Here is an 18,161-nt window from a genome sequence, read left to right on the forward strand (position 1 = left end):
TCACAGGACAGAAGTGTTATAACACCAAGAGAACTACTAGATTTGCCCCCCCCATTTTTAATATATCTTTTTTTTTCTTTATTAAAAACCCAGACAGGATGGGATGGAAAGAATTTTGGAAGGGTTCTGGAGCTGGAGTCACTGTTATTTATCGTCGTTGTTGATACAAAAAATGAATGAGGTTGAATAGACCCGATTGTCTTACTCTGTGGAACCTTGTAAAAAAGTGAAGGAATTTTTTTTAAGCTTTATATTTTTTTGGGTGGGTAGAGGCAGCTGGTTGATGTTGTAGCTGCCAAAATGCTAATTAACTGCAGGCTGTGTCCTTATTTCTGTACTAAACAAGAAAACAAGAAACAAAAACGAAAACGAAAAAAAAACCCCAAACAAAACAAAGAACGGAAAGGAAGAGGAGCCGTTTTGTAAGATGGCAATTTCCCCCCCTTTACTGCTGTTTTTTTTTAAGTCCTACATCCCACTGCAAATCATCTTCCATTTTTCATTCTGTTGACCTGGATATTATTATATTTCATTCAGAAACAAGAAAAAAAATGAACATCTGTGTCTCCTTCCAATCTGCTGCACATCTGCGCGTTTTTGATGCGGGCCTTCAGAGTTCAGTCAGTAACCCACGGACACTATACATCTTCTTCTTAATATATCTGCTGCTGTTTTATCCAATGCTCATGCCCTTGAGGGTTTTTTCTCTCTCTCTCTTTCTTTATTTCTCTCTCTCTCTCTCATCTCTCTCTCTCTCTCGCATTTTTTTATTAAATCCCATTATTGTTATAAAGAACATTGTGACTTTATATTATTAGCATTTTTGCTTTCAACAGCAATTAGCAATCTCTTGGTTTGCTGTTTGGTAAAGCATCTGTTAATGAGGTCATCTAGTTTAAAATCCCAGCCACTGGAAAATAACAGGGAGGAGGTCAAATCTATCATTTTGTATGTGTTAAAATTATCTGCTCTTCTCAGTTTCCTAAAGGAAAGGTATCTTTGTTTTCCAGAAGAAGTCATTATGACCCGTTACTGGCCTTCTGTATTTTTTTTATTTTTTATTTTTACTTCTACCTCAAGATACAGTTTAAGTTCTTTTGCAGTATTGAAACGTGACAGTTCAGTAAAAACCTTTGAGCATCTGAGGATGAGGAATTTTGTTTTGTGTTTTTGTTTGTTTTTGTTTTTAGTAGTTCTGCAGTTCAGTCTTAGCGAGGAGTTGCTTCTATGGTGGACGGAGTCCCAGGGGTGTTTGACCGAGGAGTAGCTGCTGGTGGTGTGTCAATCGGGCTCCCGGCTCCACTGTTGGGCGTTGCGGAGGAGCTGACTGCTGGTGTCTCTCCTTGCTGCTGGGCTTGAAGTGTCTGTCCACAGATGTGGTGATGTTTCTCCCAGTCCTTATGCTGGCAAAATGAGCCACAGTATCGCGCCGTGTTGCAACCGCTGCAGGTTTCACTAGCTTTACGGCCACAGTTCCAGCAACTCTGTAGAAGAGACAGAGGGAGAGAGAGAGGGAGAGAGAGAGAGAGAGAGAGAGAGAGAGAGAGAGAGAGAGAGAGAGAGACGGAGCAAGGCATGTCAGTCATTTGGCTGGAATGTCAACATGAGTATTAATGGTAGCATTAGCATAATATACTTGCTAACAGCTGGGTTGGACCTGCTGTCCTGTGAACGGAAAGGCTCCTTCCATTCACAGAAGTGATTTGGATCTAGTAGAGAATCACTGCCGGAGGAAGGGGAGCGAATTTCGCCGATTTCCCCTTTCTTCTGCAGGCCCCAGTGCTATTCCTGAGGTCCACCAACCCTCCAGAGTAGACTTTCTGGAGGGCGCAGAGGAATGCAAGGGAAAAGGGGATCACCAAAGATAGCTTTCTGCCTGTAGGAGTGTCTCCAGAAAGATACCTCTGCTCTGAGCACCTCTGGATCCAACCCTTAATCCTGGCCTAGTTAAAAGAATTGGAGATATAAATTGTAATACCAAGTGAAAAGGTGTCAACTGCTTTTTCACCCCATTTACAGCTCTGGTGAGTTTCCAAAATGCAGGGAGCTGTCTCACGGTAGAGGGAGAAAGAGCTGCCCATGGGACATCTAAAGATCATTATCTACAATAGATCACTATCTACAATGCACCATATGCTGTAAGTACAAAGGCTTTTAATTTTTGGGGGGTGGGGGGTGGGGAAAGCACCCATGGGAACATGGGAAGTGGCATTACACTGATCCAGAGAATTGGCCCATCTAGATCAGCACTGACTCTGTTGGCTCTTCTGGGCTTCAGAGGGGAGCCCTTTCTAGGCTTACGTGGATATGTATATTTTGCATGCACACTGAGTTATGGCCATTCCAAGTCACACAGAGTTCAGTTGTGATCAGTTTTCTAGGCCACCTTTACATTCACACAAATGGTAAACTTAATCACTTTCTCTGTGCCAGGATTGTGGATTGCGGGTTGCACAATTTAATGCCTGGCACAGAGAAAGTGACTAAGTTTGCCATGCACAGAGGTGCAACGAGCATCTTTACTGTACACCTTTCACCATATGCTGACAATGCGCTTCTTCATCCTGGTCTTTGACAGGTAAGGCAACATGTTTTGTGAGGCTCACACTTTTCTTCTTCCTTTTTTTTTTTTGGCTGAATTTCTACAGTTCTGTTCCATTTGGAATGGATTTACACGCCCTATGTTTTTATTTGGTTTTATAATTGTATATTTTATTGCGGGGACCTTATGGCAAAGGGCAGGTGAGATTTTTTTTATAAATAGGAAAGAAACCAAATTAGCACCATTAAAAGTAAAAATAGTAGTAACTAGAAATGCTGGACATCTTAAATGTAAAAGTATAGTTGTGCACACACCATACATTTAAAGCACATTCCTCCAGGTAGTTGAATTTTATTTCCAACCCCAGTGATGGGGCATCCTCCTCCATTGCACCTGAACTGATGCAGGGCAGTCTTGGTAACACACAAAGATCTGTCCGACTGCCCAAACCCTTAGTATCTGCTACCTGAGGCAGCCACTTCCTTCTGCCTACTGGTGGGGCCGGTCCTGGAAAGGCTTAGATGAAAGAAACCCCATGAACCCACCATCTTCTGGATGGCAGCTTAGCCTTTCTAAAACAAAACCGGTAACATATTCAATCTAACAGAAACGCTTACAGACTTGCCAGAGTTTGTAAAAGGCCTCTTTAAACCTGTGTGCTACAGCAGACACATCAAGACTCAAGTTTGCAGATGAATGCAGCGCTCTTCTGTATCACTAAACTGCCCATGAAGCTCCTTCAGAGACAGGTTGGGCAGCTGCCACACAATTTCGGGACTTTGTTCTCCTGAAGCCATGTAGCAGCTAGCGCTTTAAGGTGACATGCAATTAAAAATAAACTAAGATTTCTCCCCTTCCTGTGCAAATCCACCATAAATATTACAGCAACCTTGCAACCGTGCTTACACACTTTGCTGTTATAAAAGTTGCAGGCCCAGGCCAAACACATAGACAGTGTTGGTTATTTGTGGCATATTAGGGAAGGTTGGCCTTTGCTAACTATAAGCCACCTGAGGGCATTGATTTACAACCAGTGGTTCAGGACCTGCTATTGGCTCATGGCTTGAGCCACAATAGCAACACTAACACTATACAAATATATGGTGTTGGTTTTTTTTAAAGGGTCGCCACTTGCACAAATGGCCAGAAAAGGTTGAAGAATACTGCCCTAGGGTTAAGGAAACTGCATTAGACTTCCTTGACAATATGCTAATAGGTTTCCACCGCAGTGCTGGTCAAGCAAGCCCGGTTGCACTGCTGAAATCTCATTTCTTTCTATTAAAAAGAAGGCCTGTGTTTAAAAATGCTAAGAAGTTCATTCCCTGCTCGCGTTTAATTCCAAACAACAAATTCCTTGTTAAGAATATCGCCAGCTGACGGCGTCCTCCAATTCTGCTCCCTTTCGCTCCCTGCCAAGTGGGAAGCCACCAGAAAGGATGCCTGCTGCTCACTTTCCTCCAGCTTTGCAATGCCAGCTGGATGGCTGGAGCAGAGCCAGCCGATAAGTGAGATTCCTAAACTACAACAGAAATCCCAATTACCAGGAAAGAACAAAGAACTAAATCCAAAACACTGTTTTAAGGAAATTAAACATTTAATCGGAGTCAAGTGGCTTCTTTAGAAAACAGTCCCCGTGTTAGATTTACTCTCTCTTTTTGGCACAGGAATGTTTTGGCAGATGCAAGAATAGTTAAGTGTCCAATACTCATTGCTCTCTCCCTCTCCCTCTCTCCTCACTAGATTGAAATCAGATGCATGCAGCTTTCCTAACTCAACTCATACCGATTAAGCCTGCAGACTAAACCAGGTAATTACAAATGCATGAACTGGGATTTCCCCCCCCCCCCCCTTCTATTTGCAAAAATTGTTCCCATCTTTTAAAAACTCTTTTTAAAAGGTGGAATTACCAACACAGAGAAACAGATGTTTTTTAGTGGTTAAAATTGCTGGGAATACAGACTCCTTGTCTATCATCAGCTGGCTTTGATTCACTGTCCGTGGTTTCAGGTTTGTTCTGCTTACACTTTATCTGCAGGGAATGCAGAGGGCTCATTGTAGTTTTAATATTTTATTTTCAAACAAAAGATAATCGCAATGGAAAGAAGTTTCCAAAATTATAAATGTGGCAAAGGTGGGAGATTTCTAATAGAACACTATTAAGCTCGTGATAAAATACTTGGGTTGCAAACCAGAAAGCCATACTACAAGTGCACAACCGCCATTCATTTCAATGGAGCCACACAGGAAACCTTATCTACACCTCACTGAAAGGAACAGAAAGTGCTGTTATTAGTCAATTCCATGCCTGGAGAAAGATCCCACTTCTACACCTTCTCCCTGGAAACCAGCTCCTGGGTGAGCTAAGGATATTGCAGATGCTAAGGTTTCATGTTTATGAATTTCCAAGCTCTCGTAGCTCAGATATACTGGCCGGGGCTCTCCAGAGTCTCCACATCCCCTGCTGCCTGGCCTTGGAGATGTCATGTCACAGACTGAACCTGGGACTTTCTGCCTTACCACTGAGCTATGGTATCTGTCTCTAGGTGGCAATGACCAATTTGTAAATGGAATGTCGGGTGGCTTAGTTCTCATGTGGACACAAGTCCAAACAGGCATAATTTTATAAACTTCTATCATGTCTCTTACTCGCCTTTACTCTAAATCAAAAAGTCTTAGAGGCTGCAACATTTCTTCATAGGGGAGTTGCCCTAAATTGTTTTGGTTGCCCTTTTCTGAAACTTTTCCAAATCTGCAATATCCTTTTTCTTGTGGTGAAGTGACCAGAACTGTACACAGTATTCCAAATGCTGCTGCACCATAGATTTCCATAAAGGTATTATAATATCAGCAGTTTTATTTTCAATTCCTTTCCTAATGATCCCTAGCATGGAATGTGCCTTTTTCACAGCTGCCCCACATTGGGTTGATGTCTTCATCCAGCTACTATGACCCCTAGGTCTTGCTGCTGGTCTGCCATCACCAGTTTAGACCCCGTGAGTGTATATGTGAAATGAATATTTATTTTGCTGCAACAGGCAGAACTTTACACTTGTTTACACTGAATTGCATTTGCCATCTTACTTCGTCCCTTACCCCACAGTTTACTCAGTTTGGAGAGGTCCTTTTCGAGCTCTTCACACATTCTCTTTTTGTTTTTAACAACCTTGAACAATTTGGGATATCATCAGCAAACCAGGTCACCTTACTTCTCAATCCTATCTCTAGATTGTTTATGAGCAAGTTAAAAAGCACAAGTTCCAATACCGATCCTTATGGGACTGCACTTTTTACATCTTTCCATCCAGAGAACTTTTCCATTTTTTCCTACTCTTTGCTACCTGCAACTTAACCAATTCCCGATCCACAATGGGACCTCTCCATCTTATTCCTTGACAACTAAGCTTACTCAGGAGTCTTTGGTGAGGTACTTTGTCAAAAGCTTTTTGCAAGTCCAAGTTTGCTATGTCAACTAGATCGTCTCTATCCATATGCTTGTTGACACTCTCAAAGAACTCGAATAGGTTTGTGAGACAGGACTTGCCCTTGCAGAAGTTAGTGTAGAGCCACCATTTGTGTATGTCAGGCATAAACTAGTGCTGCTTACATAAATGAATCCCTTTGTGCTTACTTTAAATGACAGCAATTGTAATGGCCTAGCCACTTTGATGAGACCTTCTCTCTCAAAGTAATCCATTGCCTTGTTGTAGATGTCAAGTACATAAATGATGATGACAGCTAATTGCCATTGAATCCAGTGAACTAAGTCAACTAAACAGGCTGCCATTCTCATCTGAAACAACAGAGAACCCTTGACTGGATGAATGAGATGCCCAACAGGAGAACTTTTCTGGGTTACCTGGTCAGTCCCTATTGGAAAACAAAATGCTGACCTAGGCATGTTGATATGGCCTGATCCACCATATCAGCCCTGTGGAACGCCCTCCCACCAGATGTCAAAGAGAAAAACAACTACAGTGGTACCTCGGGTTACATACGCTTCAGGTTACATACTCCGCTAACCCAAAAATAATGCTTCAGGTTAAGAACTTTGCTTCAGGATAAGAACAGAAATCGTGCTCTGGAGGCGCAGTGGCAGCGGGAGGCTCCATTAGCTAAAGCGGTGCTTCAGGATAAGAAAAGTTTCAGGTTAAGAACGGACCTCCGGAATGAATTAAGTAGATAACCAGAGGTACCACTGTATCAGACTTTTAGAAGACATCTGAAGGAAGCCCTGTTTTAATGTTTGATGGACTATTGTATTTTAATGTTTTGTTGGAAGCTGCCCAGAGTGGCTGGGGAAACCCAGCGAGATGGGCAGGGTATAAATATATTATTATTATTATTATTATTAATGAGTTCTTAGATGTCAAATCAACAGGGACAAGGTTTGGAAGGTTTGTCACACACATATGCACTAGATACTGCAGAAAGTTAAGTGGTCATCATCTAACACAGGTTTAAAAATGTTTGAGGCCACTGAAATTGAGAAATGCTGTTCCTTAACCTCGAAAGGGCAAGGCATAAAATCCAAGGATTTGCTCATGTTGACCTTTTTGGATACATGTTTCAAAGCTAGTCTGGCAGTGCTCTGCCCAGTTCCACTGGCCCTATGTCTTCTATAGAATCACCAAAGAGATAGTAAAAAAATGGTTCAATATATAGGATTTTTTAAGATCACACACACTTCTGTGTTTTTGTTTCATTATTCCATCTACAGGCAACTGAGCACTTGTAACCAATCAGAATTTGGATTAAGCAAGCTTGAATACCAGCTGTGGTCTTGGCTTCATCTTCTATAATGATTACAAATTCACATATTAAGGGGTGTTTATGTAGCTGAAGTATTTTCTCTGCTTTTGAAAATCCATTTATAAGAGAATTCTCACAATTATGGTTCAAGTTCATAAGTTTATTGTTCTAGCCAAAGGCTAGCCAAACATCTATTAGGCAATAGTATTAATAAAATAATACAGAACATACATCCATAATATAAAAATCCATAGCATAAAAGACTTTTCCAAGTTCCTGAGCATTAAAACATAGTTTCCCTTGTGCATCTTTGACAGCTCCAATTCTGTTATTATTTTGCCTTTTGTAAATCCAATGATGCAAGAGAGAGAAGTTACCAACAAACTCAAATCCAGCTTGATTTCAGATTAAACCTGAAACCACCTGAATCAAAGCAACAATTTATAGTGAATTTATTGAACTCATTTTTCTTGGATTATTTTTTTTGCAGCCAGTGCATAGAGGGACATAATTATATATTAATTTGTTTTAATTTTTCCTGATTGCTTTGACAGTATTGTCTATCAATATAGACAATTGCCACTAAAAATGTGGGAAACCCCAGAATCTCTCAGCTCTTCATCCACTTTGAATATGTGAACACAAATATAGTGCAAGTGTGTTCTGTGATAAATTAATATGTTAAGTCACTTTGCAAATGCCTATAAATACGTGAATTTACCAATATGAACTGCAGCAATGCTCCACGGAGTTCTTTCATTTAGGAGTCACACTTTTGGCTGTGATCTCCAAAGTCTGCTAATGGGGGGGGGATATGCTAGATGTGGTGTTTTCAAAACGTACAGCCGAGCAAAATTGCAAAGCAGATAAACCCAACATAATATTGTTGGATCAGCTGCACTTGTGTTTTTATCTGAACAGATGTCAGAAGGAAAGAAAAGCATCTGCTCCAGCTAGCAAAAACTCTACAACCCACATGGGCAGTGAAGAGTACGGTATGTGTAAGATTCTCCAGTGTCATTGTACGTTGGTACAGGAAAACAGATGTTTTAACTTTTCTAATAACCTTGGCAGTAAGTTCACTAAGCCATTCGTCCTCACTATTTAAATTCATTTGCACAACTCATAAAGCCAAGCCAAGCACAGCAAGTCACTAAAGGAGAGCATGTTCACACATGGTTTGGCTCCTAGCCAAATAGTCTTCTGATGAGTGCATCATTTTTTGCCTAGCTTCCTTTTCTATAGCTATAAAGAAGTGGTGAAGAAGTTATCTGTTGACGGGTTGTTCTACTTCTAAAACATCCTTTCTTCCAATGAAATTAAGCAACCAATTAGCACCACTAGACCAATTCTTTCATTTATGTTGCAACTTCTCCTGTTTTTATTTTTCTAAGCTGTGGAGAAAGGTCGATTTTATGCTTTGAGCGGTAGCAAAGATAAGTTCAGGTGCGTGCTACCGGAACTTTCATTCAACTGAAATTATGAAAGTGGTCTGTTAGAAATAGGTCAAATTCGGGAGCTCGCTTAATTAAAGATGTGACTTAATCAATTACTTTGTCTTTGGATCCATAGAAGGAGCAATTGATTAAACTATGGTTTGAATGAACTGCCTAATGAGTATTGTAAAACATTCTGTTTGGAGAGTTTGCCTGAACCATATTTTCCCCATTCAAACATACTGTAATAACAAACAATGGTTTAATCAAAAGAGGACATCCTTGATTAAGCCATGCATGCCAGTAGAGGATGGAACACTTGAGTGGCTCATTCCTGATCCTGCTTTGAATGTATTCATAAGCCCTATTCAGACATTTTGGGTGAACAAGTGTAGGCTTAAAGTTTGGAGGCTGTAGATCAGGCGTCAGCAGACATTTTCAGCAGGGGGCTGGTCCACTGCCCCTCAGACCTTGTGGGGGGCCCGGACTATTTTTTGGGGGGAGGGGAAGTGAACAAATTCCTATGCCCCACAAATAACCCATAAATGCATTTTAAATAAAAGGACACATTCTACTCATGTAAAAACACACTGATTCCCAGACCGTCCACGGGCTGGATTTAGAAGGTGATTGGGCCTTAGTTTGCCTACCCATGCTGCCCACAAGTCCTGCCCACTAACATCCCTGTGCAAGCCGGCTCCAGTCCAAACCATCTCATGGTCCGAAGGTCTAAGCATCAAAGCCCACATTGTTTAACCCAACATGCTCAAAAGTCCTCTTCAGCCCCTTGTACTAAATGAGGATATATTGTGGGAATACACTTCGTGGGTTCCTTTGAACCCGTGATTATTTGCTTTAAGTTAATGTTAATGTTATGCACTATTTTATGTATCCTTCCGTTTAGAAGTGAAAGCGAAAGCAGGGCTCAGTAGGCGTCTCACCACTGAGATCCCTCCGCCTAGACTTTTTGGTTCCAGAGGTTCAAATTGTGAATGATCAGTTAATCTGCTTCCCGCCTTTTTTGGGGGCAGCAACAGTGTTCCTATTGGTAAATTTATCGATCATGACGTTGCACTTGGTTGTCAATAAAAGGCTGCGGCTCCCCGTATTAGGCGGACAGTCAGAGTTAGGGTTCAGATGATTTAGATGTAGATAGTTGGGGTTTCAGGGATCGGGTTGGTTGGGTTGGAAGTGCGTGCTGGAGGTAGTGAGGTTAGCTTGCGGAAGATTTGGCGGTTTAGGCTTAGATAGCTTTAGTCTTAGGTAGCCTAGAACTTGCGGAAGAATTGGCGGTTCAGGGACGGCTAGCCTAGGGAATGTTAGTACAGTTAGGTATAGATAAAGGTAATAGCCTATGCAGGTCAGCCAAAGCCATCTAAAAGAAACAGTGATTGTCTGTATTTCGTCTCAATTTTATTTTTCGTGGTCTATGGGCGTTTTTTCCTGGCCGTAGTTTTGGCCACCTTTTATTTGGGTACGTTAACTAAGGGAACAATTTAGGAGGTAGCAAGTGCTCGCGGGTTCTTTTACGAGGCACTCTTTTTCGTCGGACTACTCACGCACCTTCAGATTTAGCCTGGTGGACAACGGCCGGTGTGAGTTTAAGCTCCGGTACCATCGGCCGTCCCGTTCGCAGGCTTGGCCGGTGCCCGTGCGGAGACGCATGTGAGGCGCTGGCCGCAGATCCCCGGCAACTGGAATCCCGTGTGCAGTTGACCTAGTCCTGCACGTGGGGGGCTCCAGCAAAGAATCCCCACAATATATGAGGATGCTGAGGTGGAACTTGAGTGTTTGCCCTCTCCCACTCCAAGCCCCCCCCCCCAAGCTCTCCACAAATGTCTGACGAGGGCTATGAACAGTAAAAGAAAAAAGTTTGTAATGTCTGTTACTAGCCCCCCCCCCCTTAGGAGGTTAGTAAATAGGGATTTAAAGAGCAACTGTATCCATCAATTACACCGACTGGACAGGAAAGAATGCTCTTAAAACACCTCAAGCCAATGGAACCCATGACTTGGTAGTGGAGAAATTATGCTACACACTTGCACTACTTGGTTCCACTAAGCACATAGGCAGGTGTGCATGGACTGGGGGGGACTTGGGGACATGACAAAGAGGGAACAGGAGTTAGCTGGTATCCTGTGTTCACTAGGGCTCAGTTCCACCGCCAACAATAGCACAAGCGACTACGGAAGACTTCTCTGAAGTCAATGGAGAGCCCCAGAAAATTCCCACACGCCCACAATGGAGTTAGGATTCTGACTACCTCTGCAGTCCATCACGCTGCACCACCAGCAGTCTATAAGAGCCAGCAAGAGGACACAGGTGTCCAAGAGCAAGGTGAAAGGCATCATCACTCTGTAGGTTGGCATTACTAAACTGTAGAACCCGCAATCTGAAAACATGGACTCCTAAGAATTGTAGCCACTGTTAATCCTACTTGGAGTAGACCCACCAAAATTAATGAACTCAGCTAATGTAGGTTCATTAATTTCAATGAGTCTACTCCAAGTAAACGCTAAAACCTTATGAAAATAGAAAGTGGCAGTCCTGCTGGGAGGCTGTTGCTGTAGCTCTGCCCCACCGGGCAAATCGCTCCTGCATTCCAGCCATGCAAAAGTCAGATATTTCTCCTTCCACAGACAGGTCAGTAAGATGCATTGTCACAGTTCAAGGACGCATTCCATCTAGGCAAATACATCTGAAGAGGACATGGAACAGGGTTAGCGAGAGATGTGACCTGGAAATAAGTTATGCAGCTTGGAGAGGGTGTGTGGCGAAGTGAGAGCCCCAAGGGTCAGAGAGAGGAAACCCCCCCCCCAAAATATACATTTCTAAATACATTTTGATACCACTTTTGGAGCTTAGAACTGCATTGTAACATTCAGGAATTGAGGAAGTCAGTGGGTAACAGAAGGTGGCATCCAAGAAAGGAGATCCACTAGCCCAAGGGTTTTTGCTTGCTCAACAGAACCTCCCCTCCTTCTGTCATTCCACACCCTCCCCAAATTCCCTCCAGAACATGAAGGGATGCATGGGAAGAGGAGAGCGAGGGGACGTTTTGTTGTGCAGCCAAAGTCTTTGCACTAGCAGATTGATTTCTCTGGATACTTCCCTGAGTTTCAATACGCACATTCGCCTGGGTCAGTTCATATTGCAATTCAAAAAGTTCAAAAGCCTCAGGCATCCCTCCAGGTATCAAACTCACTCCTTCCTGGTAGGTATTTAACTTTCCGATTTAACTTTTCATAACAAAAAAAGTCATTGATGTAAATCTGTACAGAGAGGACTGTATTTTAATGATCATAGCAGACTGCATTCACAAAGACACTGCCTTGGCATATCTGAGCTGCAAAATGCTGTTATATTTTAATTTATGTCATATTTAATTCTTCAGTGGAACAGTTAAGTACTAAAAAATATATGCATATACTTCTTCTCCTAGACTCTCTTCCTGAGAAAACTTTCAGATGTTGAAAATCAATTCCTTTTGTCTCCTCCCTATTCATCTGCTACACATTAAGCTGAAACTCTGGGCACCCAGCGATTCCACAATAGCCTTTCATCTCTGGAGATGCCTGGGACCAATTAAAATCTTACTCTCCCTTAAATAATGGATACGTATTGCAGCATGCCACTGATTTATCTGCCTGTGATTTTTGCCAGTTCTTTCATGATTGGGCAAGTAGCTAATTTGCATCTTTTAACCCAAGTCACTCTGACGTTACCAGCTCACTGAATACATTAAGGAAACCATTTCAAACAATTAAGAGCATGTGAATCCTTCACAATAAGACAAACATGTGAAATGTGTCAGCGCTACAGACCTCTCCTTAGAAGTCTCTAAGTTAGAATTGAATAAATTAATTAAAAGCCATGCTCTCTGAAAGACCTTGTTACATGTAAACGGCTGACGGGGGGGGGGGGTAGGAGGTGGGGAGGAGGAAAGACTACCATAAAAAGGAAAGAATGAAATCTCCCATCAACGTTAAACTGAAAGGAATTATACGTAGCATCTGTTTATTGGGGCGGGTTTAATCAAGACTTCCCTTTCTGCATGGGTTTTTTAACATATTCTTTATTCCCTGAGAAACACAAGAATTCGTTTTATCCCAAACACTTCAGAACTGGCTTTCTCTCACTCCTGAGTTCCTGTTAATATAGGGTACCACATGTCATTATCCCACAAAAATTCAAATCTTTCGCTGACGTGCTGTAGTCTGAACTGAGGTTAAGCATCTTTTCATATCTAATTTACTCTTTGATTCTATTTTTCTTCTTCCATATGCTGTGCCCCTAGCCCTTCCCTTTACACATAATCCCTGTGGCTGAAATAATAAATTCTAATTAAGGAAATATTCTCACAACTCTGCTAGCCTGTTTCCTTCCCTGCTCCCCATGGACAACCCGGCCCTGTGCTGACCAATATACCGTACACACACAGACTCCACCTTCCTTTGGGGGGGGGAATACAATGCCACTTTTAGCCACTAAATAACACATACGGGTTTGTTTTTCTGCCAAAAGCTATTTTCATCAGTTGGAAACATCACAACTGGAGTGCTCGTACTGTTTTTCAGAAAATACACAATTTAATTTGGAGCATAAAGCAGAGAGAAACTGTCAACTCAAGACTGTGCTCCTAATTCATATTTGCTTTTAATGGAGAGTTCATAAAATAAATCTGACGTGGAATTTTTGTGGTTGCTCGTTTCAGAAATATGCCACCCTCCCCAAATATGGTGAAATCAACACGCACCACCAGTGTCCTGTACTCTAAACTACTGTTGCATTTCCCATGGCTATATTTCAGTCCACTGGTGTATGCATGTGGGTATATATTTATTATTGAGGGGAAAGTAATTTGGCCTTATAACCTCCACCTCCATTTCTTTAACCTCTGTTATACTTGTTTCCAAACATATATGTTAAGGATCAAAATACATGAGTGATAAACCTTTAATCAGTGCTATTTTTCTTGAAAAAGATGTGCCAGAGTTCATGATAAACTTCTCTCCCTTTTTCTTTTTGAAAGGCAATGGTGCCCAACTAAGAGGTTCTAGAGCTGAGCTCCTGTGAGCTCTGGCTGGGGGAAAAAGCCCTGCCTTTAATCATTCAATCTTAAGTAAGTTTTTTTTCCCAGAACACCCCCCCCACTGAGCTCAATGGGGGGCCTACGCCCCAGTAAGTGTGCTTAGGGATGCAGCCTTAAATTAGCACATTTTCACTTAAGCCTGTGTATCCATAGGCCACACACACATGAAGGGTTCAGAATTTAATCTCTGGCATTGTACAAATGAAAAAAGGTGGGGCGGTAAGTCTGAGGGGGGGGGGAAGAGGACTTGTACCTGAGACTTTGGAAAGCCACTGCCAGCCAGAACAGTGATGCTCTGACACAGCTGACACAATACAAGGCAGCTTCATATGCTCTTGTACACTTAAGATACTGAAGGCTGTGTACACTTGATTCATAAAGCTGAAGCCCCATTCAAATTAGTGCTAAGCCATATCTTGCCCGATATTTCTAAATAAACTTCACCTCATGCAAAAGATGTTGTTTTCCCACTACCACTGCCTCCTTCTCAGGAGTCTTGAGAAATTCTTTAATATTTTTGTTTTGGGGCAGAGTTTGCACTTACATCTTACTTACTCAGTGACTGAGGTGTGTGTGTGTGTTTGTGTGAATGAGTGTCCTCTCCCATTGTACAGTTATCTCTTGGTGGTCTGCAGCCTTCTCAGACCCTGCTTCCTCAAAACCCCTTGGCTGAGCGTTCTTTTAAGTGTGAGCACCTGGGAAGGCTGCAGAGCCCACACCATCAGGGAGATGATTTGTAGAATGAAAGAAAGAAAACTCACAAGCACCCTCTGGGCACCTCAAAGTAAGACTTATACAATAAAAGCCCCACCCATGTGAATTTCACAGAAATTCCCCCGACCATGTTCTTTGATACTCTCCAACTACAATTTCCACCTCATTAATTGATGGTGAATAGTCGAAGGAAAAAATGAAGAAATTTTGGGTACAGCATTAATAAATTTGTGCGCCTCTGTTTCTTCCAGGAAATGGGAGCAACAAGGACTTAGGAGGGACTAGAGATCACCAGATCCAAATTCATGTCTGGAAGTAGCATTATTCACCAAGGCCTTTCCCCACAGAACACTGCACACATTTTAAACCACTGTGTGTCACAAGCAGAAAATAGGTGGGCTGCAAAAAATACCTGTAGAGAAAACACTTCCAATGCTTTCAATATGAGGGACCAGGCAGGTCACTTTTAATGGGGCTGCGTTCAAATCCTGGACACATTTATTTGGAAGAGATCTCTGTTATCTTTTCAGTGGAACTGATTTCTTTTAATGAGCTTAAGGGCGCAGCTTATGTGTTTCGACAAAAGGTCTTAGAGCTTGTCCATATTTGTGTTTGAGTCATGCCTAGAAAGCATGGGACCAAACCATTTCCTGCTTGACCCACACTTTCTACGCATGGGTCCAAGTGGTTTCCCCATGTCTTGCTCCTTTCCAACTGAAAACCCACTCTTTAGCAATAGATCAGAACAAATGACAATCTAGGGGAAACACAAATTGCCATTTGCTCTGACTGGGCGCTAAAGAGCTGTTTTCCTCGGAGGAAAGCAGTGGGACAATAGGAAGTGTGGCTAAGCCCTTACTTCCAGGTAAATGTATTTAGGAGTGTAGTGTTAGCCAATGTATGTTCAAGTCACTGGTAGACCACAGACCACCTCCAGTTACAAAAAGGATTTGAGGCAGCAGAGCGGAAACCGACCTCACCTTGGGTACTGGAAATCTGCTCCCAGTCAAACTAGATAAGGACCATTCGCCTAACTCAATTTTTGTCAACTCCTCCTTTTTCTTATTGGTTTCCTCTGCTTAAGACAACATTCTTGCTTTTTCTTTACAATCAACAGCTTGCCTAGTGCAAAGACACATGAAAATAAACACGAGGGGAAGAAAACACACTTTGAAAGGGGAACTCAAACATGGGGCAATGGGCCCCACTTAAGCTCATGCTGGGAGTGAATCTGGAGTTGACCTTTTCCGCAGGGGAGTGGCTTACCTCACTAGAATCCTCTTGCTGATTGATCACAGCTAGTGCATCCTCTGTTGCCTGCCGCTTGGCCTCTGCGACTGTGCGTTCCATCTTAGCTCTCTCCGTAGTAATCATATCATGGGCTTTCCGTTCTGCCTCCGACACTGCCTTCTGCAGCTCAGTCATTGCTTGACGTTTTACTTCATTGACTGCTTCCTCTGCAAAGTAAGACATTTCCCTCAGCTTTACAGGAACATTACAAGGGTGTTAGTCAAGGGGAAATGGTCCCATGTACTAAGTAGTTAGATCTCTGAAAGTTCTTGAGTGATATTCCTCATGAGGACAAACCTCTGCCAACCGAATGGAACCTAAGTTATGGCGCACCAGTTAGTTAGTTCATAATAATAAAACCATGTTGTCATTGCTTAGGTTTGATTTGTTACTTAGTTATTGCCTACTTTCCAATGTACTTACTTAGAGCCAATCGAAACAGGCTTTTTGTGTGGTACAGTCCTCTCCAAGGACTATACCACCTCATGGCACATGGGAGAGAATTTCTAGTGTTTTGGAACACTAGCATACCAGAGACTTTCTCTGTGGAAAGCAAGGTATGCCAAGGAGAAAGAATATAGCCTAACTATTTTGCCATCAAATTTAATATATAGCGTCATCAATGTACTTGGCATGGAACAGGCTTCACAGTTTCCTGCCCCAAGGGGCCTGCAGTCTTGAAACAGACACAATGGAAACAACAAGTGAAGGGAAGGAAATTGAAGCAGAGGTAAACAGGGGAAGGATTGGCTATTATTTCAGGCCTTGCCTGAGTTACTGCATGGCAGGGTTTTTAACCCAAAGGCCACATTCCCTCATGGGGAACTTTCTGAGGGCCACATGCCAGTGGGAGGAATCGAGGCAAAAAAGGGGAAATGGTTGTAACTCTTACTTTTGTGGTCTACATTCAAGCCACACAAAAATCCAATAATTCAACGCGCACCTCCAGCCCAGGCACAAGCATTCAAGGTGAGAGGTGTAACCTGGTGAAAAAGCACTTGGGTGGTATTCAACCAAGTTTTACTTCAAAGTAGACCTATTGAAGTACCTTAGGTGTCTTCATTAATTTCAACAGGCCTACTTTAAATAAAACTTATTAGAATACCACCTTATGGTTTTTATTTTATTGCTAATATGTTTACAGTAGCACCTTGGTTTATGTTACCCTTGGGTAACGTAAACTTCGGGTTGCGAAAGTGGCAAACCTGGAAGTGTTTTGCCATGCGCGCATATGCAGAAGCGCTCTACCGCACCGCGCGCATGTGCAGAAGTGGTCCCTCTGGTTGCGGAGAACTCGGGATCTGACCGGAGCTCCGGAACGGATCCCATCCACAACCGGAGGTATCACTGTACTGTTATTTCTTCTTAATAAAAATTAAACTTATCACTCACTTGTCACCAAGCAGGTAAGTGACTTACACTGAAGAACATATACAGAAATATATTAGAAAACAAGAAAACACGTTTATATTCTATACAATGTATGTATGTGTGTGTGAATAAAATAGCATACCCATAATAGCAACATCAACAGTGATAGTGTTAGTCATCTAGGAAGTAGAAATTCTGAAAGGAAGCATGTGATGCCCTAAAGATTAGCAAATCTGTGATGAAGTAGTGTGTAGTCCACAAAATCTTATTTCATAATAAATTTCTTAGCAGTTAAGGGGTCACAAAACTCTTTATTGTTCCAGACAAGCATGTGCTCAAATGCATAACTAACTGAACTAGGGCTATAGAGTAATGTGAGGATGGTTACAATGTCTTAGATCTACATTATCTAACATAATGCAGTCTGCTTTTTCACATTGGATAACATGACTTGTCATCCGTGAGCCAGTGGGGTTTTTTTTTTTTTTTTTGGATGCAAGAGAAGTGAAAGATTTCACGTGTTCAACTGACAACTGAAACAAGTGATTTCTTTCCTTTTTAAAAACTCAACTACTCTAATTAACAAGGAAACTATCCTCCCCCTGATTCAGTGTATCTCATTTTCATCTTTATTCAAAGCAAAATGACAATGATTAATTGAAAATTTAATAAGCAGTAATTATTAACTTGGCAAACCTAGTACCAATTAACACTCTATTAAAACTAATTATGACATGTTTCATTCAAGTGTTTGCTCTTAATTGTTTCACCCACTTAAGAAGCACCTTAATTAAATGTTCTGTTTAATTAAAAACATAAGATTCCTAATAAAAATGTTTTACTGTAGAATAAAAATATTAGAGTTACAAATGTTCGGTGGTTACAGTGCAATGTAGAGTATCCCAGAGAACGATAAATTTAGTTCTCTTTACCTTCAGCTATAATTTCTCTTAACCTATGAGGTTTC

The 18,161-nt window shown here is 41.9% G+C and overlaps 1 protein-coding gene across 8 annotated transcripts in view; it reads right to left on the reverse strand.

Annotated features, from left to right (window-relative positions):
* Positions 1–49: 49 nt before the first annotated feature.
* RUNX1T1 (RUNX1 partner transcriptional co-repressor 1) overlaps positions 50–18,161 on the reverse strand; it is a 143,227-nt gene continuing 125,115 nt past the window's right edge. For all 8 annotated transcript variants that reach the window (XM_033155558.1, XM_033155552.1, XM_033155557.1 and 5 more), the window contains 2 exons: positions 15,800–15,990; positions 50–1,484 (listed from right to left, as the gene is read on the reverse strand). In XM_033155558.1, the coding sequence (XP_033011449.1) occupies positions 1,209–1,484; positions 15,800–15,990 (467 nt within the window). In that variant the 3' untranslated portion in view covers positions 50–1,208. The remainder of the gene's footprint in view (positions 1,485–15,799; positions 15,991–18,161) is intronic.

The sequence above is a fragment of the Lacerta agilis genome, chromosome 7 (assembly GCF_009819535.1).
Source record: "Lacerta agilis isolate rLacAgi1 chromosome 7, rLacAgi1.pri, whole genome shotgun sequence".
NCBI lineage: Eukaryota > Metazoa > Chordata > Lepidosauria > Squamata > Lacertidae > Lacerta > Lacerta agilis.